The sequence below is a fragment of the Linepithema humile genome, chromosome 4 (assembly GCF_040581485.1).
Source record: "Linepithema humile isolate Giens D197 chromosome 4, Lhum_UNIL_v1.0, whole genome shotgun sequence".
NCBI classification, from domain to species: Eukaryota; Metazoa; Arthropoda; class Insecta; order Hymenoptera; family Formicidae; genus Linepithema; species Linepithema humile.
The window spans coordinates 4,068,173-4,094,943 of NC_090131.1; the positions used below are offsets into that span (position 1 = coordinate 4,068,173).

The 26,771-nt window shown below is 31.6% G+C and overlaps 2 protein-coding genes and 1 long non-coding RNA gene across 6 annotated transcripts; 2 read left to right on the forward strand and 1 right to left on the reverse strand.

The window, feature by feature from the left end:
• Window positions 1–724: 724 nt before the first annotated feature.
• On the reverse strand, window positions 725–13,668 carry LOC105670101 (Major Facilitator Superfamily Transporter 17). 3 transcript variants are annotated; one of them, XM_067353989.1, is made up of 12 exons: window positions 13,409–13,668; window positions 7,798–7,899; window positions 7,406–7,464; window positions 7,063–7,271; window positions 6,025–6,261; window positions 5,728–5,812; window positions 4,219–4,442; window positions 3,989–4,138; window positions 3,763–3,895; window positions 3,540–3,695; window positions 3,380–3,465; window positions 725–3,230 (listed from the first exon to the last, which is right to left on the reverse strand). In XM_067353989.1, the coding sequence occupies exons 2-12, from the start codon at window positions 7,812–7,814 to the stop codon at window positions 3,009–3,011; spliced, it is 1,578 nt and encodes a 525-aa protein (XP_067210090.1). In that variant the 5' UTR covers window positions 7,815–7,899; window positions 13,409–13,668; the 3' UTR covers window positions 725–3,008. The 3 variants fall into 3 exon arrangements, with proteins under 3 accessions (XP_067210090.1, XP_067210089.1, XP_067210091.1); XM_067353988.1 differs by lacking the exon at window positions 13,409–13,668 and adding an exon at window positions 10,201–10,860; XM_067353990.1 differs by lacking the exon at window positions 13,409–13,668 and adding an exon at window positions 10,109–10,128.
• Window positions 6,257–7,218, forward strand: LOC136999610 (uncharacterized). The gene is made up of 3 exons (XR_010889931.1): window positions 6,257–6,394; window positions 6,766–7,001; window positions 7,080–7,218. It is a non-coding gene; the product is annotated as an uncharacterized lncRNA (long non-coding RNA).
• Window positions 13,669–13,870: 202 nt separating the features above from the next.
• Window positions 13,871–19,561, forward strand: LOC105670091 (uncharacterized). 2 transcript variants are annotated; one of them, XM_067353985.1, is made up of 14 exons: window positions 13,871–14,893; window positions 14,970–15,121; window positions 15,197–15,290; window positions 15,579–15,715; window positions 15,939–16,070; window positions 16,144–16,217; window positions 16,288–16,408; window positions 16,716–16,883; window positions 17,108–17,325; window positions 17,537–17,690; window positions 17,753–17,889; window positions 17,984–18,209; window positions 18,317–18,510; window positions 18,582–19,561. In XM_067353985.1, the coding sequence occupies exons 2-14, from the start codon at window positions 15,080–15,082 to the stop codon at window positions 18,670–18,672; spliced, it is 1,788 nt and encodes a 595-aa protein (XP_067210086.1). In that variant the 5' UTR covers window positions 13,871–14,893; window positions 14,970–15,079; the 3' UTR covers window positions 18,673–19,561. The 2 variants fall into 2 exon arrangements, with proteins under 2 accessions (XP_067210086.1, XP_067210085.1); XM_067353984.1 differs by having other exon boundaries at window positions 14,992–15,121; window positions 18,582–19,560.
• The last annotated feature ends 7,210 nt before the right edge of the window (window positions 19,562–26,771 follow it).

Here is a 26,771-nt window from a genome sequence, read left to right on the forward strand (position 1 = left end):
TTATCTCTTTTCAATATTAGTCGCTTTCGCGGATTTTGCATCGTTCTAAGTTTAGATAAATGTATCAATTGCGTATAATGTTTAATACATAAGTTTAAAATATAGCAAATTAAGATTTCAAAACTAAAAAAAATAATTTCATGTACACAATAAAAACGTCACCCGAAAAATGGTTTGCCTTTATGCAAAGTTACGAGTTTATAATTTTTAATGAACTGAAAATGTTTCCATAAGCACGAATTTTGAATATATTTATATCACATTACATTCATATAATTATAAGCAACACATAAGATAAATAATGAATCTCGCAAGAAAAAAACGCAATAAAATTTTGATCTATTTATTCAGTAATAATTGCTTACTACAATTTTCATGAAAAAAATTAATTTCTGTGAGAAAATAACTTCTCTTAAGGTTCCACGTAATAAAAACAATAGTATTTTCTTCAATTGCAAAGTTTATAACTAATTTCTACAAATATATTAAACGTGACAGAAATATTGCAATGTATGCATGCAAACATATAAGAACACAATCATTAATGTAGAAATCTTATATACGTATTTGTAAGAATACTAAAATACTTAATTTATTAATATATAAAGTACTTTGTCCGCGAATAAGGAGATAAGATTAAAAGAAAAAGTTAGTTTGATTAATAGAGTAATGTATGGGTATAACAATGACAAAATATTAATAAAAAGACTATAAGAACTACATATAACAGAACGAAAAAAATTTCTTTATTATTAAAAGATATAAAATGGAATGTTTTAGCCCATTTTCGGGCCTTCTTCAGTCTAGCAAGACCATCTTTGGTTTAACAGGCATGTAATCCAATTGACATGCGGCTGTCACCGCGATGTAATCGGATGTAACGTGATTGATACTTGCGCGTAAACTTGAACTCTTGTCATTTCTAAACTCTCGAGTATTGATCATACTTCACGCCAAATTGCCAAAAAATTTAGCGAAAATAGTCCACGTGGACTCTTAAGTGTTTGATTAACAAATTGGGTCGCGCTCAGTATAAGGGTTCAATCACGTTACACCTGTCGGCACGTCGATGAATGACAGCTGACAGCCGCATGTTCAGGTTGATTATCGATTATAATGTCAGACTGAAGAGCCAAAACGTTTTATAATTTGTAACTTTTGATAATAAAGAAATTGCATTGCAATTATTATCGCACCGCATTGTGATTCTTATCGCCTTTTTTCTATTAATATTTTTTTAATTCGATTTTTGGATGAATGTTTTATGAAAATGATATATAATACTTGCATGACTTATTTACTAAAAAGTTGTGCACATACGTTGTTCATGGAATTATTGTAACATACATTTATAATTCTTAAAAAACTAATAATCGACAAAATAATTTCTTACAACATTTACACAATTGAATATATTTATTACTATACGATCTAAATAGAGCGTAGTTTTTCTATAAATCGATTTGTGTAATACGTATCTCATGATGCTAGACAATAAATATTCTTTTGCATCACGGTACAATGGCAGGTTAATAATGTTAATAGTGTTAATTTTTAATATAACCCTGAACATTTTGCCAGAGATCTACGCTAATTTGTAAAAATTACTAGATGTATCAAGAGAGCTCCGTTCGAGCTTTATTATCAACTTGAAGATCTATACATAAGTACTACAAGGCACTGATTGTAAACAGAGGTACTAACATAAGTACTATTAATCCTGATGTCTCACTCTAATTCATGATTGCATTTTTATTCTCTATTTGAAGAACTGTGTAAATAAAATTTGTGTCTTTAACAGAGTTATATTTTAAATATCGCTAAATTCACGATAAGTACTTTAATATTTTGTATATTTTAAACATATGCAAGCTTCACGAGTGTCATATTTTTAGAAATTTTAGGCAATATCTTAAAGTGAAATATATTGAGATATATTGAAGATATATATGTAGATATAGATCTTCAAGTTTTTCCGAAACTTCGTCAAAATAAAAAACGAAATAAGTAACTGTTTGGTTACCTTTACGAGATCCGCGTCATACGAATAAATTACTGTACAATAAATTTCTAATAGATAATGCATATAAATAAACAAAATCGAGCAATATCGTACATTACCTATCACAAAAGTTCTGGAAATTTTATATTGAATTAATCCTATCTAGATTGTTTCTTTGACAATGCCAATAGCAAACCAGAACAATACTTCGTTTAGATTAAGCTGGAACTGCACAACTTTCCAGTAAGTAAAATTGTTAGCAGATTGACACTATTGCTAACATTTGGTCCTGAATTTGAATCCGCGATGCAGACAATATGTGTACGCCTATCAGGCAATGTTCTCTCTCTTTTTAAATAGTTATCTTTCAATTTTAATTTTTTCTGCCGCTTTTATATTTTCTTACAATTTTTATATTCCGATTCTTCCTTCTCTTTATTAATATATTAATATCATCCAAGCAAGATATATAAAACTGCTACCCGAGTTATGCAGCTCTTAAACGACACGTAAATAAAGAAGACCGTTTTCAATGCGTCTTAGCACCACTCGTCTGGAAACGCTATTGACATTGTTAAGAGGGCAAAGCCGTTTTTATTTCGCAAATTATTTGATCAATTCACTATAAAATTGCAAAAACTGCTTTCTATGCTTCAGCGATTGTTTCTTCAAATATTTGTGCATTTGTGATATACAATTCAAGTTGAAAACCGATCAGAACGTTTTAACATACCTGAGACATTCGCTTCATAAAAATATTATCTCTTCATTATAATACCCTGACTATATTTCTATATTTCTCTCGTTATTAACAATCAGATCTATTTACAAGAACAGTATTGAAAATAGATATCTTTCATATACATTGAGCTATATTTGCGTGTTATTTTGTTTGTTTGTTTGTTAAAAGAGCTAAGGAAGCAAGTTTAACGTAAGGAATGACGATAAGCGGAAACATAAACAACCAATTTAATAAAATTGATTAATTAAATGAAATAAAGATATATTACGATTGTTCCGACGAGTTTGTTCGGCTCGGAATGATGCTGCTCTTTTTACGAACTTTCTCATTTAACGGTATAGATTCTTGCATAGATGGAGGATATTTTTGATCAGGATAGTTCCACGCTTGTATATCTGCTGTACCGAAAATCTGATAGGCAATATACGTGCTGCAGGACACACAGGCAGTGACCGCAAATACTTTTCTCCACGCGTCGAGAGATTGCTATTAAAAATATTATATCACTTTAAACTCTTAATTTTAGTTCAAAAGAAATCATTTTTTGTTAAACAAAGAACATTTTTAATATTTAATGTTTGTTTAACGGATATGAATAGACAAAACTAAAATAAGAAAGTATTTCTAATACTTACGCTTTCCTGTGTGAGCAGACCAGCTGCTATAGGCGATAGGAAACTGGCGGTCATATGAATTGTTTGTGCAAATGCCAACACCGGTCCTGAAAATAAAATATCGATTCGTAAAAGTATCGGAAAACTGTTAAGGAAACAATATGATCGCGAAAATACTCACCGGCAAAATTAGGTGCGATATCAACGATATTAGCCATTGCACCCGCGTAACCAGCTGTTATAAGAGTAACAGCTATGAACCATATAATTAAAGCGATAATAATATCGCAGCCTAAGTATCCAATTAAAACTACGAGAATTCCAGGAACCACTTGAGCTATGAGGAAAAAAAAAATGTGATGCAATTTCCAAGTATTTCAGGAAAACGATAAATGTGAACTTACATAACGCGGTGAATATCTTGCGCACAGTGAGTAAAGTCAAAATTTTCCGAGTAACTAGGAGATCTGCCACGTAGCAAAACACAACGGAACTTAAGTAGCTGCAGATAAATGGCGCACCGGACAGAATACCGTTCTGAAAACAAGAATAAATTTATTATTTCCAGCAGTAGATTAAAAAAAAAAAAGTTAAAATAGACATATATTCCTGACGCAAATAGATACGCACTGCCTGTATACTGAATCCTAAAACCGTCTTCATGTACATCGGACCGGGAATGATAAAGACATAGTGTACCCATATTCTTCCGAAGGTCGTGATACCGATAGCCCAAGCCGGCAAGGAAGTAAGTATAGATTTCCAAGGAACAGGCAGGTCCTACAAATACGTTTATTTTAGCGCGCATCCCGTGCGAATGTCGGTTTAATCGCCGAAATGGCAGATGCACATCGCTCTACCTCATTCGCGCCGATAACTTGGTTCCTAACACCTTCCTGAATGTAACGGAGCTCCAGCTTGGATATTCTGGGATGCGAGGCGGGAGTATCGAAGGCGCAGAAGTACCAGAAGACGCACCAAATGAGGCCGATGCTGCCACTGGTGTAGAACACGGCACGCCATCCGAAATGGGCGATGATGAACGCGCACAGTGGGTAAGTCAATCCGATGCCGATGCTGAACCCTGAATATAGACAACCTAGATGTTAGGAGTAGCTCACCCTACGACCCGGAAGGAAGCTGAAACATGATGCTTGGCCTTCGTCTTGCTTTGTTACGACTCATGCGTGATGATGATCGCTCCTTGATCGCGGCGTACGTATCTCACCCTGTAAAGCGATTCAAGTAGAGACTTAGTGCGCGAGGACGAGGATAGAATACGATGGAGCTGTTAATAGTGGGACAATGAAACTTCTATGTCTGTAAAAATAATAAGAGCATGAACTCTCGTTCTACCTGCAAAATGAGTACTCACTCTTCTTACACAGAGAGATCGGAATCGTGAGATAAGTGCGCAGCAATGAAAAGTTAATAAACCAACGTATATACACGTGTGAGTTGAAAAAAGTCACCTTTTTTCAGCAGCTTTTTTGTCGCCGTAGCACGCAGAGAGTAGGAGTATAATTTTTAGTCGATAGAAGAAGTACTTTTAATATTAAGAAGCTCGTGCACATTGCGTTCATGCGTATTAAATTACATTTGTTCAACGAATATCAATCAATAAGCATGTAACATCATTTATGGACGCAGCCTCGTGTTAGCAGCGAGAATTCCAGTAGTTTAAATTTATCGGTTATCGATAAGCGAAAAGAGAAACACGCCGTATCGCAAGTGTGTGAAACGAAATTTCTGGTCCATCTCTGGAAAAGTTTGAGTGAGAAGGACGATTAGATTAACTTGTATTACAGACAAGTGGATGTCGAAAGACAGAACTGATGCATAGACATAAGAGAGACAAATATATACAATGTACATGTTCGACGAGCCCGGCTGATTCTACCAGCTGGAAGTATACTCGGCCTTTCTCATGCTGTTGAGCGGTCGCTGTTGAGTATACCCCTCGGTCCGGCGAATGCAACCTCGTAGAGATGAACTGTACGGGATCACGAACAACTGATAATTCGCGCAGATCGGTGTGCGGCGTTTACTGAGAGTAACTATATTCGCATTTTAACAAGAAATTATTTTCTTGCTCCGGAATTTTGACTGAAACAATAATATAATGTTTAGATCTACTGGTTATCGTCAGTTAATTGCTTCTCATTCGAACTTCCGTATTCCATTCTGAAAGAAGCGTGCATTAGTATTCACGAGAACACAATCGAGAGGAGTAATGTGACTTTTATTTTGCGGCGTTATATTTGTGATGCAATATGACGGTACGCATTGACCTAATTATAAATCGAATATATCGAAGTTTCACTGTAACACACGAAAATCTATTAACGACCGGAATTTTCTTAACGTACCTTGAAAGGAAGACATGAAACGTGAACGTTCCACAGGTGGAATCCAGTGTCCAATTACAGCATACATCGCGGGCCACGTGAGTCCCTATTTTCATAAAGAAAGATAAAAGTAAATCACGAAAATTTGTCATTGCTATCTCGAATAATACAAAAGCTCAAACAGTGATTAAAAGACAGCTAAAAGACATTTTAAAAATTGGTATATATTTCTTTAGCTGTTCCTATAATGCTTCCTAATTATTTATTTTGCGTATAAAATTTTTCAATGTACTACTTTAAAATTATTTAAAGACTCACACTTGCAACGCCCTGTATACTACGTAATGCTATCATGGCCCCGTAATGCATATCTGCGGCAATCGGCATAAGCAGGCTGCAGAGAGCAGTGACAGCCTGCGATCCGCCGAATATGGTTTTAGTGCCGAAGTATTGAGTGAGAACACCGCCGAGCATTTGCGAAAGTATATAACACCAGTAAAAAGAACTGAGAATGGCCGATTGGGTGGCTGAACTCCATTCGAACTCGCCAGCATCCTGTCAATAAGAATTTGTAGTATAGTTTAGGAACGAGATTTCGATTGTTTATTGATCATTTCTTTAAAAATTATATAGCCGTAAAACAATTTTGCGATTTTATAATTTCTGAGAAAATATAAAGAAGAAGAATGTGCGTGACTTTTAATATACGCCGATTATAATTTTTATAAATCTCTATTGTTCATTAATTTTTTTAAAATTATTATTATGATGAATTTATCATCATGATCAAATTTTATTCAACTTCATTATTGCTAATATTTTGCTTTGTGATAGCTAAATTCCATTAAAGTGTACATAAATGAGTACATATTGCAAATAAATAATTTTTTCAATAATTATTTAATGTATTTATGTTTTATTTTTATATTAATTACTTTTTAGACATATCAAATACATTAATATGCTATGTTCCCCGGCATGATATGTGAATATTTATATATGTATATTTATGTTGGACAATGCTAATGGTACTCATAACCCATTTATCATACTCAACAGGTTTGGTGACGTTAATCGTGCCAGTCATTATACAACGGAGTAGCTCGACTGAACCGACCTGTGAGTGAATAAACATGTGGCGCAATATACTGATACATTTCGCAAATCATTTCTGGTATTGATACTATGGAAAAAAACTCGATAGAGGCAACGTAACAAAAAAATCATTTTCGATTGACGCAGATTGGGAAGATTTTCCCTTCTCTATTATTTTGAAGATCATACATAACAAAACGGTATATAATAAAAAAAAAATTATATGCTATGCAATTTATCGCAATATCCGCAACAGCTCACCTCCGGTCTGATTACAGTGGTGTTCTCCGCATGTGACGCATTCGTCATTGTGTAACAGTGAGATGTTACCACGGCGGTTTCATTGTTCGATGTTGACGGCAACTTCACCATGGCCACCATGGCGATATTAATGTCCGTCCTCATCATGAAAGACACAAGGAATCCAGAAAATGAGAGCATATACAGCACGACCCGCGCTGGCACCATGTCTGCAATGAGGAAGTCGTTGTTTTATCAAGGACGGCGCAATACTCGACGACTTTGCACTATAAAGTCTAATAATTATCAATTCTTTTATGATCTTTTTTTATAAACTATTTTAAGTCATTTTATGAAGAATCACCTCCTAATTTTCGTAAGCTGTAAGATGGTCGTTCTTTACACACATCAGATTCCTCATATCTGCAAAATAAAATATATTTCAGAATATGTAAAGGTACGCAGAATATAAACCGGCGATGAGATTTTGCAATTCTCGTCTTACAAACACACAGTAGAATTTTTATAATTTAATATATATAACTTAATTGCTTCATTTATTTCAACTCTAATACTTGCGAGCAAGATAAAAAGTAATAATGAGAATTAAAATAAAATTATCATAACATACATAACTAAGCACTTTTTTTTATCTAAAATAAATAAAAGTTATGCACTATTATACACAAATGATAATGTAAATATAGAAAGCACAAGTAAAAACACAAGCATGTGTTTAAAAATCTAATCTTTCACCTTTGAGATTCTTCCATTTTTCCTGCGGAGGTACTGATATTTGAACGAGGTACAGAAATGAATCTCTTGTATAGAATGAAAGCACGAAGATCACCTCGGGTTCTGTAAAAGAGAGAATTTAATTTAATAATTATTTTACAAAAACGAGCTTCAGCCTGCACGGAGTCATAAACATTAAATAATTTGTACGAACTTCCGTATTGTTGAATATATAATACAATGACAATAACATCGTAAGGTATTTGAAAATAGTGGATCGAGGTCATGACTTGTGAGAATGAGATGAAATTCCTACATGAAACTCATATCGACATTCTTGAAGCTCTTCGCGGAAACCTCCGCAAAAATTTATTTATGAAGTCGACGCATTATCCATTAAGGATACGATAAGAGAGATTAATTTCATCATAAGAAAAAATTGTCTTTAGTATTTGTTCATAATTTTTGTCTCTGTTAATTTTCAATTATTAAATGTTTAAAGACTTTGTTTATATTTTTTATTGTCCTAAAATCTTTCATAAATTCGATAAAGCATCTATGATTGAAGAAAAGTAATTTGGAACATTCTGTAGAAATGCATTGAATATTAAAGATAAGACAGAGGTACATCGGATAATGAAAAGGGATCTCATTTAAATCAAACAACGTAATTTTCCACTTTTGAAAATTTATGTGCATATTTCTGGTTCAAATTTTATATTTGCAAAATTTAAATAAAATATTTAACTATGTAATTTATGTGAAGCACAAGAATAATTAAAATCGTACTTGGAATATTTACAAAAGAAATTTTCGCCATCAAATAAGATTATTATTTATGCATAACGTACGCAGAATGATGGAGTTTGTCGTAAAATACATATCATAAATAATAATGCAAAAAGAAATTCTACATGAAAAATAATATAACTGAAATAAAGATATGTATAGTATTTGAAAATTTATAATGTAATCTGTGTATATAAATTATCTGTATATATAAAGTAAAAATTTTTGTACAAGTTTTATTAAAAAATTATTATTTTATTTTAGCAATATAGTATTATCACAATTTACATGATTAATTTTATAAAGCACAAGATATTTTAAAAATAAAGAATAAAAAAAATAATTGTTACCACACGGAGAAAATTTTATATCAAAAATTACTACGTAAAAAATTATTAAAAAATTTTTTACGTAGTAAAAATTAATAATTTTTACTACGTAAAAATTAATATATAGTATAGTTAAAATTAATAATTTTTTACGTAGTAATTTTTGTGTGTGTGTGTGTGTGTGTGTGTGATATAAAATTTTCTCCGTGTGCATGTAAAGAGTATCGTACAAAAATCTGCAACAAAAGAATAATTTTGTAATATTTTGTACAGATAAACTTGTTATTTTAAGTTTTACTATAACATTATGTAAACTTTGTGAATCAGTTTAAATACTGCGACTGCGTATTAGCAAGAAAACGAAAACAGTAACAGTATCCTTTACTTTATTTACATTCAATGTCTCAAGGTAAAATGTTTGAATAACTTGTGACTATTTGAATAACATATATTAACCATATAATAATAAATACATACAAAAATTAAGGAATATTACATATCAATAAAGATAATGTACTAAAAAAAGCGTGTTTATAGCGAAATTCGTTGATTTGTTAATTACAAAACTCAATAAGCATGACTTTTAGCTTGTAATGCAATGCAAAAATTGCAACATCAATATTATACCTATTTTTTTTTATTTCTTATAAAAAATTAAAAAACTCCTAAAATATATGCGGCGAGGCATTATATAAAGTTTAAACTAGACTAAAGACTTGTGTGGATAATATAGAGTATCTCAGAATAATTACTTTGTATAAATTACATAAAGAGATAAACTTTTTAAATAATTACTTCTTAAATAATTTAAATAATTGATGTTTCTCAAACAGAATGACTTTCAAATGATTATTTTATGTAAGAATCAAGTTAAATGAACGTGAGAACTCACAAATATGTTACATCAGTGCAACTAATTGAACTTGTTAGCAACAGATCTAACAATCTTAACATCCTTCCGATAAAACAATTCTAAAGTTCTAAAATTTATCAACTTTGATAGATTAATGTAATACTCAATGATAATATCTTCATTTTCAGAGAGTCACGTTAAGTCACTATCGAAGTGAGATCAATGTGGAGTGATATTCCATTATGATTCCAATTAGCACAATTTGATAAAATGTGATTTGTTAGCAGTGACAAGAAAATTTAAAAAAAGCAACACTATCTTCATTTTTCATGATTTCGAATGTGGAACGATTCCGACATACCATGACTGATAAACAGTTAGCAAAGTTTAACGTGTACTTTTGACAAATGAGAAAAATTGCGGCGTCAACATCATATCCGCAAAGTCACTTACGTCAAGAATAAAAAAAGAGAGACACACGTAAAAGAACTTCGTTAAAATTTCACAAGATTTAACACATTTCGAAGCGTGTGAGAAACGGAATAAATCGCGGTGCAACTAATATGGTTGTTGACGGAACGAAGTGCCGGCACTGAAAGGCGACCGAACCACGAGACGTTGACTATCTCGAAGATACCCCACCATCGCGCCGGTTTTCGATCGTGCTTTTGATACGAAACGAAATGCGAAATACAGATGTGGAACATCTATTACGAAGAACATGTGATATAACTGTTGAACATTTTTAATCGATCAATTATTGACGATCATGCATAAAACTCAAAACATTTAAAATTAATAATCTTCCAAGATAATTACCGCAAAAAAAGAATAACAAGTAAATTATGTGCTTAGTTAAAGTAGAAAAATGACTGCAAATGAATGATATATGTACGTTAATAACAAAATTATTGCTTATTGCTATTTTGTTAGTGATAGAAATATTAGACATGCTTGATTAACTTCTCAAAAAAAAATATTAGTAGTATGATAAATGAGCATATGCGATAACAAAGTAATCATCAAAGACGTCATCATTAATACTTATTAACGGAGTCTGTAAGATATACTTAAAAAAAAAAAAAAAAATTATGTTTCTCAAACAGCATGACTTTCAAATGATTATTTTATGTAAGAATCAGGTTAAATGAACGTGAGAACTCAGAAATGTGTTACATCAGTTATGCAACTAATTGAACTTGTTAGTAACAGATCCGACAATCTTAACATTCTTCCGATAAAACAATTCTAAAAAATAATTTTGAAAGAGATGCATTCAGATCGACGAAAATAAGCAGCAAAAATATGCGAAATTGGCGCATATCATTTTGTAAAAATTCATAATCTATCGAGAATTTTATTTTTCATAATTTGACAGTTTCTGATCGATGAAATAAATAGTTGACCACTCTACCAAAGATAATGATTAGGGGCAAACTAAAACTGCTAGAATGACAGGTGTATCTAGGAAAACATTAGTCATTCATATCTCTCTGACGATACAGACAAGTCTTCGCATGATTTATGATAAGGATTTACACTATTTTTCCTACAGATAGTATGTATGTATATGCAGTTGTCGATATAAAGTGTATTACACATACTCATAAATTATTTCAAGCGCTTAGAACATTTTGAAGTATATTCTTCGCGATGAGACATACAAACTGTTTCATCGATCGATATTTTGTCATTATAAAAACACACGATTAATACATATTTTGCTCGATCTTAGTCTCAAGAGTCTCTTAATGTGCGTGTTACTTTATTTACGATATAAGAATTAGTGAAATATGTATATATTAGTACAATTTTGCGCAATAATTTGGGCCAATTAAGTTTAATGATTTATAGTACTTTCCTCAATTTATCATCAAGTGTTCAAGAAGAAATTTCTCCGTTCGTATTATTGGGTTTAATTATCAAACAGTTGACCTTATCAACTTTATAATCAAGGCGGGTCATGCAGCTCGACCAATGGAATTGTAGCTCGAAGCTGGCATGAAAGCGTACGCGGATATAATTGTGTATGCAGCGCATTCATTGTAGTTTCATTTCTAAGAAATAGAATGTTACATACCATTGCGTAAGTATAATATTACAATCGCAAATTAAATTCTTCATATCAAGCTGTCAAATAAACGTTTGCCAAATAAAATACAATATAATGTTACACAAAAAAGATCATATAACGTATATTGTAAATATTTATTTTAACAAATATATATTTATTAACAAAATATATATTATTAACAAATAAAGAAAATGACACGTAATACAGTGGAAGAAAATGCAGTGACTTAGCAGTTTATCATATTTTTACAACAGCTGTGCAACAGGTATCAAAGCAAATCTTGACCTTTTTGCTTAACAATTTTCTGATTACATAACATAATTCAAGGATATTATCTGCAATCGTGACTAAATTGCAAACAAACTCATTTACATACAAGGAAATCATTTGAGATTTTTAAATTGAATTTTAATTTATTGTAGATACAAAGATATGGATGTTTTTAATATATGTAATGTGTGTGTCAATACATTAATATGTTGGATCTGGAAATATATTATTTATCTTTTTAGAAATAATGAGTATTTTTAAAAATTCAGTAATATTTAATCTGTAATCATCTGAATAAATATATGCTTCGCCTGATTATTTATTTCAATCTCATTTAAAGAAACATTCGTTTTCAATTTATTTTATAAGTACTTTTAATGTTAATAATGTTATTGTTTTTTTTCTAATTTTTTAAAATGTTTCCAAGAATCATAGTAAATGTTCGCGAAATTTAAATATAGTTCTTATAAGATATTCATCTAATTATATTCAATTTTTTGTAAACTACTATTGCATGCTATTTTATTTATTTGTCTATATATTTTTTTAATAAACATTTTTTGTACTTTGAAAGTAGTTTTCCTATAATTAAATAAATATGTCCGATTTTCGTTTGATTATAGAACTAATCATGAATAATTCAAATGTATCTACATATTCGTTTAATGACTTATATTGATTTTGATAGAAAATTTTAACATTTGATATTCAAAATTGCAGTTTATTCGATGAATATGTTAAGTGAAAGCTGTAAAACCATGTTATTCGCAAATGACACTTAATCATCAGAACAACTCTACAATTTTTACACTAATGTCACCTTAGGTCACCTTTGTTCTCTCTCAAGCTGTTAGATAATCCCAATTTTTATATGCAGAAGACAACAATGGGAGATTCTAACTACACAGAAAATTATTCCAAAGCATTGTTCAAGAAGAAAAAATTTTGTCAGTCAGTCATTGTAGCAGTGTCGAATACATACAGCAATAAACTTCAAAATATTTGAGAGAAACAAGGACAAATATTTTTTACATGTTCATCAATCATATTTAATTTTTAATTACGAGTCTAGGAATATGTGTCAATTAAGAAACGTTACAATGTTAGATTGATGCAGTTCGCGAAAAATATAGTTCGCAAATGACTCTCGAGAAACTATGTTATCGGAGTCAGTCATAGGCACTGCAAACCGTTTAGAGGTTAAACCAACTTTTTGACCTCCTTATTGTGAGAAGCACCACATGGTCTATCGGCTGTTTTTAAGAGTGACAAGTCACAAGAATCGCGCAAATTAAAGGACAGACGAGCGGGACTTACCTTCGTGCCGTTTCTGCGTCCAGCGAACACTTCGTGAAGTGTGAACGTTCTCTTGCGCGGCATTTTCATCCACGCGGCGGCACACGAGGCGATTATTTAGTGCCGCAACGTCGTATTCACTCGCGTTGGCAAGTGAAGAAGGCACTTTGTTTTGCGATAAAACCGAGAGAACGGGTGCGACAAAGCGGTCAAACAAGGCGAGGTGAAACGAACAGCACTGGTTAAACGTCACACCAGAAACACGATCGCCGGCGCGATGAACCTCTGATGAGCCTCTTGCTACTCGTCGTCGTCGGCTCTATTGATGACGATTGCGCCGCCGCAGTGTCACGTGATCTGTGCCCAAGCGATGCACTGCAATCGATCGAGAGTTGCGTCGACGCGAAGAGCTGTAGCGCGCGACATGCGGAACTGGATGTATGACTCATCAATGAGATTGTATCAATGCTTGCAATGCTTGCAATGCTCATTATTAAAATTAGTTTTTTATAAATAAATAAATTTTTAGGAACGTATATTTGTAGGTTCTACTTAAATGTAGTTTGTTATCTTTTTCGTAATTGAGAAAATACGACTTCTAAGTTAAGAAAAATGTTTTCGTGAGTTTCAAAAAATCTGACTCAAAAAATAAGTTTGGTTTTAACAGTATTTAAATATTTGCAAAATACTCTGTATGTAAAATTTATTTACATATCTACATGTATGCATTTTGTATGTAATTATTGTAATATGTAAACTTTTATGTATTTATATGTAAATATATTTTTTTATATGTTTAAATTAGGTTCTCGTATATAATATATTTTACGATAATTAAAATAATATATGTTTATTATGTTCTTATTATATATATATTCTTTCAATTTGCAATGTAAATGTTGTAAGAGCTATCATTTTTTATTTTTCAATTTGACTGTGTGTACCTATGTTATTGCACATAGTTAACAATAATTTATGGGTCAAGTCGATTCAATGAAGGTCTTTTTTTTACTTTTACTACATATTTTAAAACGTAATTAAGACATAAATCTTTTTGTACAATTAGAACAAGGACTTCGAAATTTGCTAATGTTAAATTATACTCATGAAATATATTAATCTTAATGACTGTATTAGATATTTCGCTAATTATCAAACAGAAAAATATTGACGTAAAATATAAAACGGAATTATTATATTTCTAGTGTTTAATTTTCAAAGTAAGAAAAAGTATATGTAAATAAAAAATTTTTCTGCTTTCACGTTATATGATAATTATCGTTACTTTCATCATATTGAATTGGAATCGATTTTTCTTGCGTCGCATATTATAAATACAACTTCGGACGAATAACTTTTTGGCGACGTAAGAAAATTCATGTAAATGTTGTCGAATCCATTAATTAATGCCATCAACCATAACATGAACCAAACAAATCCCGCAATTCAGCCAAAAAAAAGAAATCCAAGGAATCCCTTAAGTCTGTCACATGACAGTAATTGCAAGTAGGTTACATTGGAATGTCATATTCAGAACGATGAAAAACTTTGCTCGCTACTATCCAGCATATTATTCGTTAAGGGAAAATAACGTAATATTCTAGATTGAAAACATTGCCTTCATCAACATGCATATCAGAAACCACAAAGGATTCTCTAAATCTCAAGACAGATTCATTGGAAGACAGCAAAATGCTCAATTATTGCAAATCTTCGACTCGAATCAACAAAACGGTAGCTGTGTGATATCTTTTACACATATAAAATGCCAACAAATATGTCGGATTATATTATCATTGTTATTGTCAGGTTTCTAACGCAAATTTTTCCGCGAGAAAATTATGGAACAATACTCCCAAGATGCTTAGAAACTCCGTTCCTATAAATGGCGTAATCGAAGAAGGTAATCCTAAACTTTCTTTACACTTAGAATCGAAACCTTTTCCTTTAAATATAACATTATATATGTGCGTTGATAAGTTAATTATTATTGTAATTAACTTATCATTTGTATATATTTTTATATTTTATTTATATTTTATTTATATTTTATATTTATATTTATATTTATATTTATATTTAAATACACAAAGATTTATCAGCATTTTTAAAGAGAGTTTTGAACTTTGTACATAATTTCTATATTTAACATCATACTTTTCTTTACTATCTCAAAATGTGTTAATTCCAGAAAGTGAGCTTATCGGTATGTTGACGAAGCAATTATATCTTGCTGAGTCACAAATGCGAAAAATGAAATCCGTTCTGACAAAAGCCGAGGAAGGATTGCGAACTAAAGATCAAGAAATTGGGCGCCTAAAGCGGAAGGTTCTCTGTACGCTCTTTTTTTTCCAAAATTTAGAATTATCATATTCAAATCCAAATTTACATTTATATTTAACTTGACAAAGAACTAGTTTTTACTCCGTATTATTAAATTATTTGACGTTCGGTAAATTTATTCGCAGATTGATATTTCGTTGTGTGTGCTATTTGTTTTGTTTATATGTAGTGTAAGATTTATATTTTTTAATATATAATTTTGATATAGATCAAAGAGTGGGAAACTAAATATAAAAATCAGGAACTCTTACGAAAGAAGGAGCAACAAAATCAAGCCACCAATTCCGAATACTTCTATCAACGATGTTTCACACTGGAGCACAAGATTCATGAAATGGAGGTTTAAATTTATTTTTTAAATATATTTACTTGTCAATAGCAGTTTTAGCAATTGTGATATTTGGATATTGTAGAAGTTCTTAAGTGATTACGGACTGATATGGATCGGCGATACGAAAAACGTGACGACGAAGAACGCTGGTAGCAAGTAACTAGAGTAAACATTATTAATTAAGGTGCAAAAGTAATCGATTTAATTATCAGTAATTTTATTGTAGTAATTATATCGATGCCTGTTATGATCAGCTAGTTGTAAATATCGATCAGTTAAACCTAGCTGCTGGAAAGGGCGAAGTTCACATTCATCATAACGAGAAAGGAGGCGGAGCGACTTTTAAAGTAACATTTTCATTTTGTAATGCATTTATGCTTCTATTAATTAAAATTACTCAACATATCTTTTTGCCATAATATCAATTTTAAATATCAAATATATTAATATAAATATTTTAAATATCAAATACATTAATTTATATCTATAAATAGAAAAAATATTTATTAATAATTAATTATTAAAATAAAAATAAAAATGTATAATATTAAAATAAAATAAAAATTATTATTAAAATAAAAATTATTATTAAAATAAAAATTAGTGACTGCTTATGCTGATGATGCTTATTAATTGGCATTTTTTTCATTAAAGACACCCGTCTGCATAGCACTAAGATTATATAAAAACGGTATGACCGTCAAAGGAGGGCCGTTACGATCTTATGATGCTCCATTTACAACTTCGTTCATACGCGATATTCTAGATGGTTACTTTCCATCTGAATTGCAACAAGAGTTTCCTGATGGAGTGCCCTTTACGGTAAATCATTAAATATTTTAAAATATATTAGTTTATATTTTTTTCTGTTGCGATTTTTCTGACGAATGCAAAATCGATTAGTAAAATTTTGATTGATCGCTATTCCACATTATTAGTAAAATTTTAATTGATCGCTATTCCACACAACTTTGCAACTTTCCGCCGTTTAAATATTTTACAATCAATTTTGAGATATATATTTAAATTTTTACTCACCCTTACAGATAGAAGATCATAGAACAGAATTATACGTAGGCGACTCCACTAACTTTCCTGGTCAAGGATATCGCTTGGGGAAGCAATCGCCAGCAGATAACTTGTTATCGGCGAGCTTACGCAGGTCAAATAATATTCTTCAACGACCTGGTTGTGCTAATCCTTCAACAACAGATAACACTTGCACTTTTCCGAATGTTCCGCTTTTATCTCTTCCAACAAGCCGGTATCATTATTTAAACAGAATAAATAAATTTATAAGCATTTGCTTGTTATATTTTCATATAAAACTTAAATGTCAAAAGCAAGCAAATTTATTAATTTTTCTTTACAATTATGTATGAAATATTCTATAACTGTTAACAAATTTATATAACGCACACATAGAATACTCTATTTCTAATAGAATACTTTTTATTTCCCATACCTTCTGCTAGTCTACCGAAGTTTAAGGCCTCTTCGGAAACATCTTCTGTCGATTTATATTCTCTGAGATCGCAAATTTTAGCCTCGCATAATAACGTTTGTTCTCATTCTCACCTTCAGTCTCATATTAACGCTGAATTAGCACGAAGCAGTCGGCGAGAAAAGGTAAAGCGACTTCTGTTTTATTAAAATGTTCAAATATTATAAATATTTTTATTTTAAAAAAGAGAGAACTGGCTACAAAAAATACGGAATACGATATATCTATAAATGAAGAGCAGTCATCCAAATTGAGAGATGCTTTGAAACTTTCCAGTAATAGCAGGACAAAATATCACAGTTGTTCCAACAGATCATCATTCAGGTTTTCCCCGAGATAAATAAAAAATAGAACTGACATTTATCTTTATCCTGTTGAATTATAGTACCATTTATTTAATCGAATTAAATTTTTCCAGTCGACTGAACACCGCCGGAAACCACCTTCGACCGCGTTCGAGATCCGCTAGTTTGTCGGGAGAACGATTAGGTGTTGGCATGCAATCGGTGTTACGGCCAAAGGCATCGAGCATAGCGGAAATCAATAAAGTCGGTCAGCTCAAGATCGCCAATCCCATCGCCGGATGTTCCGCGACGAAACATCCTCGTTACTCAAAATCCGCTACTTGCGCGAGGAAGAGTATGGTGAGAAATGTATCCAATCGCGCGGGAAGTCAAATAAATTGCGTTTTACTAGAAATAAGGTGCATTCATACATTAATCACTTGCAAATCTAACGTTTGCGCTTTCAGGCACCGTTATTGCATCAGGTTAACGAGGCGACTGGAAAGCCTGGCGAGTTGCGATTGAAAGTTAGATCATTAACCGGTAGCACTATATATCTGGTGCATGTGTTCGCCAACGAATCGGTGGCGAGATTGTATGAATTACTTGATAAAGCTATGCAAACATCTGGCCATAGAGGATACAAAGTAGTTTTGAGCGGGTAAAAAAATATCTGACTTTTTCTTATTTACTTTTTAATCTCAACCTCACGATTAATTTGGTTCTTTAAAGATATTCACCGAAGAGACTGGAACGTGTAAATGCATCCTTAAAGGAAAGCGGAATTAGCAGAGACTGCGTCCTTCATCTTGTAAATGATTGAATGTTTATCAGCTTGTAAAAAGTGGATCTTGTACCTCAATATGTCACGTTCAGACGAAGGAGAAGAATCATTGTGAAACGTTTATTTACTTTACACGGAGTTTTGTCTTAAAACATAATTGTCATGATTTATCAAAGTTATAAGAATCTATCAATAAAAATCGTACAACGCACCTAACATATTTAAAAAAGTATTATTTAAATTATAAAAAGTTCTTCATATTTTTTATAAATTTTCTCATGTGCGAAGAAATACCGTTTTAGAATGACTCTCTTCAAATTTATATGGTAACTGTATGTGGCAATTGTAAATTCAGAGTCTTTAATATATAATGTCCTGTAAACTTTGTTAAAAATAAATTAAAATTATAACTGCTAATAGCATTCACAATTATCCATATTTGGCTGGTCTTTTATTTTTACCGTTATTTGTAACATAATGAGTCTTTACTTTTAAGAGTCTATAACACTAGAATATAATACAATATATATATATATATGTATATGTACATATCTGGTAAGTGTATCCCCGAAACAGTATCCTGTTGTTAATTAACCCTAGAACTCTTGCCTCGTAGCTTAGACATGTAATTAGAAAATGGATTGATGTATGTTTCTGTTATAATAATAGACTAGCATGCGAATATCCACTGCTTTAAGATTGAAAATTAATTAATATTGAAAAATAATATTTTATAATTAGTTAATATTGAAAAAGATGTATTCCTTTTAAAAAGGATTTATTATTAATCTATGTATTTCATATTTTGAATCGAAATTTTGTATTATTGCACCATTTTATGAAATGTGGATGAACTTGTCTTTATTTGATATTTGTTTTGTCGTTTTTGTTATCATTGTCAATTTGTTACCGAGTTATAACGTTTTGAAAATACGTTGCACGTATCACAATATGAATGAGTTATAATGAACACAGCGCGCATATGTGCTTGCGTAGTACGTGTGTGCCGTTATGTAATTAGTACAGTACTACGATCAGTTGATCAGCTGATTAGTAGCAGTAAAAGTTCATATATGACCAAGACAACACGCTATAACAACGCGTGAAAAGCTAACAGATTAACATAAGTAAGCGTAGAGAAAAATTAGAACCACGATTCTATTTAAGTTACATGTTGAATATATGTATTTTAATTAATATTTTTTAACTTTCTGTTGCATACAACTGTTTTTATATCTTTATGCTTGTCTTTTTTTTTTAAAAAAACATTTTTGATATTAATTTATTATTGGAAAATTAGTATTTGCTTATTGTTACATTTTATTAATAATATAAAATGTTTTAATGTAATAATATTTTTACACACAACAATAGAGCTTTCAGAATATTACATTTTATAAAAGCATTTTCTGTTTAGCTTTCGTATGGAATTAATTTAATCCGGAAAAACGAAAATTTCAGGTTTGTCTGTAACAATTTGTGTGCCATTCATATGTGAATACACAATGTGAGATGTATCGATTATCATCATTACTAATTGAGATGCATCGAAGATGAATCTAAACCTTGTGTATTCACAAGCACAGAGTATGTGATGAAGTAATATGATAGCACGCGTGTATTTGCGTGCACCGAGATATTAGGAAAATTACGGAACGTCCCATCATCGTCAAGGGACTATATATGTCATGATAGCTCTAGGCTCTATCAATCAACGGGGTGGGATTTGCGTAGATTTATCTATGGCTCCTGCCGACGGACCTGTCAGCGGAAGCTTTTCGATCAGATATCCAAGCGGGACGGTTAATAAGAGGTCCTGTTTGTCAATCGATATCCAAACTAACCGACACTCTCCCGGGAAATTCCTGACATACGCTCGTAAATTTTGCAGGTACCAGGCGGGCCAGGCCTCACTTAACGATACGATTATTGAAAATAAAGGAACGCAATCAACTTGATTGAGCAGCCACATTATTGTAAAAGAAAGTAAAAATGAGGGAGGAGATTCGCAGTCGTTTATCAAGTTTGGCATCAAAAAATTTTTTGCTTCAAAAAATTGAATAACATTTTTCCAACGGTAATAAACACATACGATATTATGGATTTTAATATGTTTCATATAAAATGCAAGATTACAAACAGCGTAATTACGATTTTCATTTTCAAATAATCTCTCTATAAATCAGAATGGCTAATGGTTTTATATAATATTTGACAAAAATAATGGATATATCTGTATTTATACACATATTTATATATATCTATGTGTACTAAGTACATTTAGTTTATAAATTATTACTGTTTGTCTCTTTATCTACACAATCATTTCACAAAGTGTATTCATAAATATTTAAATTTTTCAACTTAAAATAATTCTAGAAATATGTATATATATAACTGCAGTACAAACATTATATCCCAAAATATTCTTATATTTAATTATTTTGTGAAATGTTATTGAATAAATTTAATTGATAAAATTCTCTTTCTTCATTTTGCTGTTGAATTAATAACAGAAAAATTAATAAAAAAATTGTTCAGTCATGTAGTACTCTTGTTCAACCTTCTCATTAAATAAACGAGAATTATACGTTTAAAAGAAATAAAGTCTGTAAATATACTGGTGCATTTTACAAATACACGTATACTGATATACAATGAAATTACTCAAGACAGATGGCAATCAACAATGAAGAAATAATTGTTAAAAGTGATAGATGTGCTTTTTCGCGAATTGTGTATTTTTATATTTTTGTTAATTTACGCGTTATCTTAATTTAATATTGCTAATGAATAGCCTGCGATAAATCCCGTTTTTATCTTTGTAATTTGTTAACAAATCGAAATACCAAAAATAATCGGCGCAAATGCTCGTAGTTGTGTCAAGCTGAAGAAAAGTAAGGATCGTTGATGACACCTGCTTTAAAGAGCACTGAGGCATTAATGGATCTTTCAATTGGTTTCAGTGCTTTGGAAGACAAAAAATAGGAAGAGAAACGGAGAGAGGAAAGAGAGTTGATGCAAGAGGATCGTTTGTTCCAGGGTCTCGTTAAGCAATATTGAAAATTTTTCTGCTTTCTACGGTCTCTTCGCATCAATGTATTTATTTAGCATTCAGCGCGTAATTGCAGCGCACAGCAAAAACGTAAAGATGCAATTTAAATATTGGTGTAATAGGTATTTTATGACAGATAAGTATCAATCAAAAGAGAATTATTTCTCAGTGAGAATTAAAAAAGTGTGAATATACTAAATTTGTTAATTTACAAAAGAATTGAAGATAGAGCGGATAACAAATTTATTAATTTACTAAATGTTCTTCTAAATATATTTTTTATTTATTATTCGTATCTGGAAGCACGTATCGTGAGAGTTATTTCAAAAAATAAATCGTAAACTAAATGTACCTATTAATAATTAGCTTTCTTAAAAGCTATTAGAGCTTCGCTCTAGAGATGATTACGTTCCACGTGCCTTTCTCTTATTTTTCTCCTAGTCCTCTCAAATATCGAGGAATGACCTGGATTTTAACGTATTCTCTTTGAAGCGATATGACTAAACAAATGCAATTTTCAATATAACGTGGCTGTAACATGCCCACTTGGATGACGATTTAGCCTTTTCCCGACAATTTGACGCTGCATTTCGAAGCACAAAATGTACGCAATTAGCGATATGACATTTCTGAAATGACATTGGCATTAATAGCGGTATTTTATGTTAACGACATTTACCGCTATCTGTAACTGTTAAAAGTTTTTCATCACAATAATATATCAAATAACAATGCGATTAAAAAGAATGCACATCACACCTTGCATTAAATTGATTTATTAATTATTATTTATTTATTAAATTATACTTTGCGTCTAATTCGCCAATTACTATTTGCTAAAATAAATGTAATATTTATTTTATTAAAACAATTGAAATCAGAAAACTTTGGAAAATAAAATGATATAAAATTGTTCGCTCATCGAAAAAGTATAAACGCGTTTTTCTGCTACAATATTGAGTAGATACCTATAACGCATAATATAAATTTGCAACACACATAAATAAGATGAGTATTAAGTCATCAAGTATCATATATGGTGAAGTTCAAACTGTTCAGATATACACATACAGTCATCGATAATGCCTTCTAATTTACGAAGGCATTATCGGATCGTGCGCATCGTGTTTAACTATTCGCATATTATGACTCAAAGCCATATGTTTGATAATTCGGCATTTCTAAGCGTTTCATAAAAACGCATTTGTAAAATAGATTAAATGTACAAAATAGTAACAAAAATTTAAATAATATGTAAATTAATGAATACATTAGACATTTAAAATTTTTTACCAATAATGCTAATGCACAAATACTTAGATGAAAAACGTTTTATCTCGAAACATTTTAAACTCAAAGGCATAATTGACGCCTTTAGCTCGAAAGATCTGAACTATTTGGTGTTTGATTTTGGAATCGAAATTATCCAAACTGTTTAACTATCTGAAACTTCCAAGCTAGGATCAAATCTTTGATCCGATTAGAGAATCTGAGAGTTGTCCAATCATGCATTTCAGTGAAAGACTGCTTTATCCTCTTTGTTGCGCGGATATCCGTTTATGTACGATTCCAGATCTGATGAAACAGTTTCCTCGAAATCCGGCGAATATAGTCCATTTCGGATTGTTAAAATCGATTGGATGCACTATCGTGATATCTTGCCGGTAGATTTGTCGGGGATGCGGATGTAGAATGAGATTGGCATAAACAATGTAGTGGTGGTCGTGGATGGATGGTCGTAGGCACGGATACTTCGAAATATCCTGTTGAGAAGTTTGTTGTGATTGATGGAACATCGTATTGACTTGTCATCTTATTCATGAAGTGCCGTGCTGACAGAATCACTTGTCATGGAGAAATGCAATTGTAAAATTATTCATCAATTTTCATAAATAAAAATATTAAATATTTTCATTTAAATATTTAAAGTTATTTTTTCACAAATATTGCTACTGCTGTTACGTTCTTTTTATAATTAATTCCGCAATTGTTAAAAAAAACAATTATAAAAAATTTTTACTTATATTAAGATTTACTTATTTACTTATTTTTAAGGAGCCCAGATAATCAAATATTAACAATGTTAGCAGATTAGGAGCGAATTCGATCAAATTTGTTGTCAATCTGCCAATATTGCTAACATTTTCTTGAAAATCTCAAGAGCATCGAAAATGTTTATTCTCTGCATTATACTAAAATTATACAATCAATGTTCAAACCTTTTATTTCGATGTAAAGAAAGTATCCAGATATTTCTTGTTCACATTGTTGATGAACATTTATATAAACATTTTTACAGATAGTTTCCGATTATCAGTTTATCGATCATTGTCAGCTTTTAGCTCAAACTGCTATTTTACATCATTCGTCTTTTTCATCTTTACGCAAGGAAGAAATATAAAGCTGAATTCCGCTGTGAGATACACAATGTTGTAACAAAATTCAACCGTATTCCAAATTTCAATTTTTAGAAGAAATGTCGATAGAAGCTATCACAAAAGTGTACATGTGAAATATTTTTCATGCAAATAGGAAAACACGATCACTATTGCGCATATTTTGATGTCGGTTTTGTTCAATTGCAAATCTATACATCATTTTCGCAGACATAGAGCCATCGCATTTTGTTGATCAATTCTACAACAATCGCGTTTGAACTGTATGTTCCGTGCAACGTAGATACGCGTATTGCAGCCGTGTAAATATATTGAATTGAAAATGTGTCGCGAAATGCTTATTAAATGTAATGGCAGTATAGATTCTTTGTTTTCTCACACGTTTTTAATTATTTCTCTGTTTCCTTTTTTTTTGCGCAGCATACTTTCCAGTTAAGTATTCACATACATACACACTTATATATTCACCCTCCTTGTCCAACGGCTAATAACATATTAATAAATTCACTGTATGACGTAATCTTCTCAACAAACAGCGATGTACGCATATAATATAATATATTCACAATACGAAACACCGCGGCGTGCAGCTAAAAACTGTCGTACAGTTTAATCGGCTTACTCACTTTTCTTTTTTTTTCCCGTGAAAAACACACGCTGTACACACATCAATGATAATAAACTATTCTCGATTGTGTCAAAATATGACTAGGTCTTTTGGCGCACTCGCACGCTCTCGACAAATTTTCTCATCTACCGCACGCGCGCAACACATGCGTATATATGTACACACGTATACACTCATATACATATTTTTTACATATATTTGCGTTAAGTGTATTTATAAATTGCACATATATTTATACAAAAGATTTATATATAAATCACTTCTCAACAATTAATGTACTATTTTGTTTATATAATACAACGGCTAAATGCCATAAAGATCGTATTTGTTTTTTTTATCTTTTGAAGTATCTTACGACTCAATTTCTGGTCTTTCAAATGCAAATTGCAAACTGCCAATGTTTCCTTTAAAAAAGACTACTTTCACTAAATTGCTCATTGTTTTAATTAAAAAAGAAATTTCCATGAAATTTATGAAATATACAAAATACAGGCTTAAATATTATTATTGTATTATTTTAATAAAATTTTAATGAAAAATTGTTTGCTTTATATTATTGTAATTTTGTTACATGACTCGAACTTTGAGATTAATTTTTTGAAAAATTTTTTATAAGCAAATTAAAAATATGATAAGTTTCTATTAAATTTGAATCGCATTCTGCGAATTATATGTGTGTGAGAGAATAAACTTAATAAATTAGTTATTAAATTGTTAATGTTATATTTCTTATTATCAGAATTTCTAAGCGTTTGTATTTGTTTTTTGTAATTCGATTGTTGTTCGTTTTTGCCCAAAATTATTGGCCGCTTTGACATTTGTTTAGGCTAAAATTGGCAGTGATTACTAATCTGAATTTGGTCCGAGTCATATGATACAGCCGATGTTTTATTGCCCGGTGCTATGCCTGTCATCGCGTATGAAAGTTCTATTTAGTTGTTCAGTCTACGATTTACTTGTCTATTGGTTCCGCCTGTGTCGCAACTGCGATCGAGATTTTCGCGAGAGGTAAAATATTCATTCGACAAGTATTATGGTAATACTGGCAAAATTGCGGTCTGAAATTATTGTCACTGGAAATTGTATTCCAATAGACGTTGATTTTGACATGCGACCGTGTCAGCGATCTTGCAATCGGTTTAACGCTCATATTCACATATAGAACTGCACGAAAAACCGCAATCCGACCATATCACGACCAATTAATGTCTGTGAATTATATATTATTCGCAATTAATCAAGTGATAATTGCTTTGTTAGCTATACTTTGTTAGCTATTTCGCAATAAATGATGTTTCATGATCTATTGTCGGCTTTCGCGTATAATATCTAGCTTCGACAGGTCGCGATACAGTCGGTATAACATTTCTATGTGTGAAAACCGGCCTTTGACAAGCTTCGCTGATAATTTTAAACCCACTTCGATATGTTTAACTTGAAATTCGGCTATAGTATTTCGGCTTACGCTTGCGCTTCGCTAACATGCATAGCATTGTAGTCCGGTTCCGGTCGATTTGGTTGAACACTTCGAACAAACATTCGTTCCACTACCGATTCTACCGTTGCCTCGGGAAATTCCGAAACACGAGCAATTCCTGGTCAACTGGCATTGCGCGTGGCATTTCATTTTCCATGCACTTCCTATTATCCCGATTGATTCGTGATTCTCACGCACTGGCACTTTTCAATTTGATTTCGATCCAGGCTCGGTTTGCTAGTCAAACGTACGTTTCCATCAGTTATCGGCGGGATACGTGTCGCTCGCGAAAATGGCATTCCGTTGTCTTCATAGATCGGCGAGCATTCGCCGTGAGATACCAATAATTTCAGGAAACATTTCCTCGTTGATGCCTCCTCCACCAGCAGACGCGCATAGCAGCTACACAGATTTCACTATTCCGATTAGAACGTATGTTCACTTGCGTCCGCGCTAATCCGATCGATACTTTCGTGAATATACATCGCGGAATCATGTCGGCGCGTAATACGCCGGATCCTCGGAGCATTGAGCTTATTACGCGAACGCTTGATCAAAACAATATGTGAGCGCGTTGCATAT

What these genes read in the sequence shown, in the direction of transcription:
- LOC105670101 (XM_067353989.1), bottom strand. An exon ending in CAAGATATTCACCGCGTTAT is followed by an intron (nt 3,696 to 3,762) that starts GTAAGTTCACAT and finishes TTTTCCTCATAG; the next exon opens with CTCAAGTGGTTCCTGGAATT. An exon ending in TATCGCACCTAATTTTGCCG is followed by an intron (nt 3,466 to 3,539) that starts GTGAGTATTTTC and finishes TTTTATTTTCAG; the next exon opens with GACCGGTGTTGGCATTTGCA.
- LOC105670091 (XM_067353984.1), top strand. Translation starts at nt 14,772, where the DNA reads ATGTTGTCGAATCCATTAATTAATGCCATCAACCATAACATGAACCAA. An exon ending in AAATGGCGTAATCGAAGAAG is followed by an intron (nt 15,291 to 15,578) that starts GTAATCCTAAAC and finishes TGTTAATTCCAG; the next exon opens with AAAGTGAGCTTATCGGTATG. An exon ending in ACAAGATTCATGAAATGGAG is followed by an intron (nt 16,071 to 16,143) that starts GTTTAAATTTAT and finishes TGGATATTGTAG; the next exon opens with AAGTTCTTAAGTGATTACGG.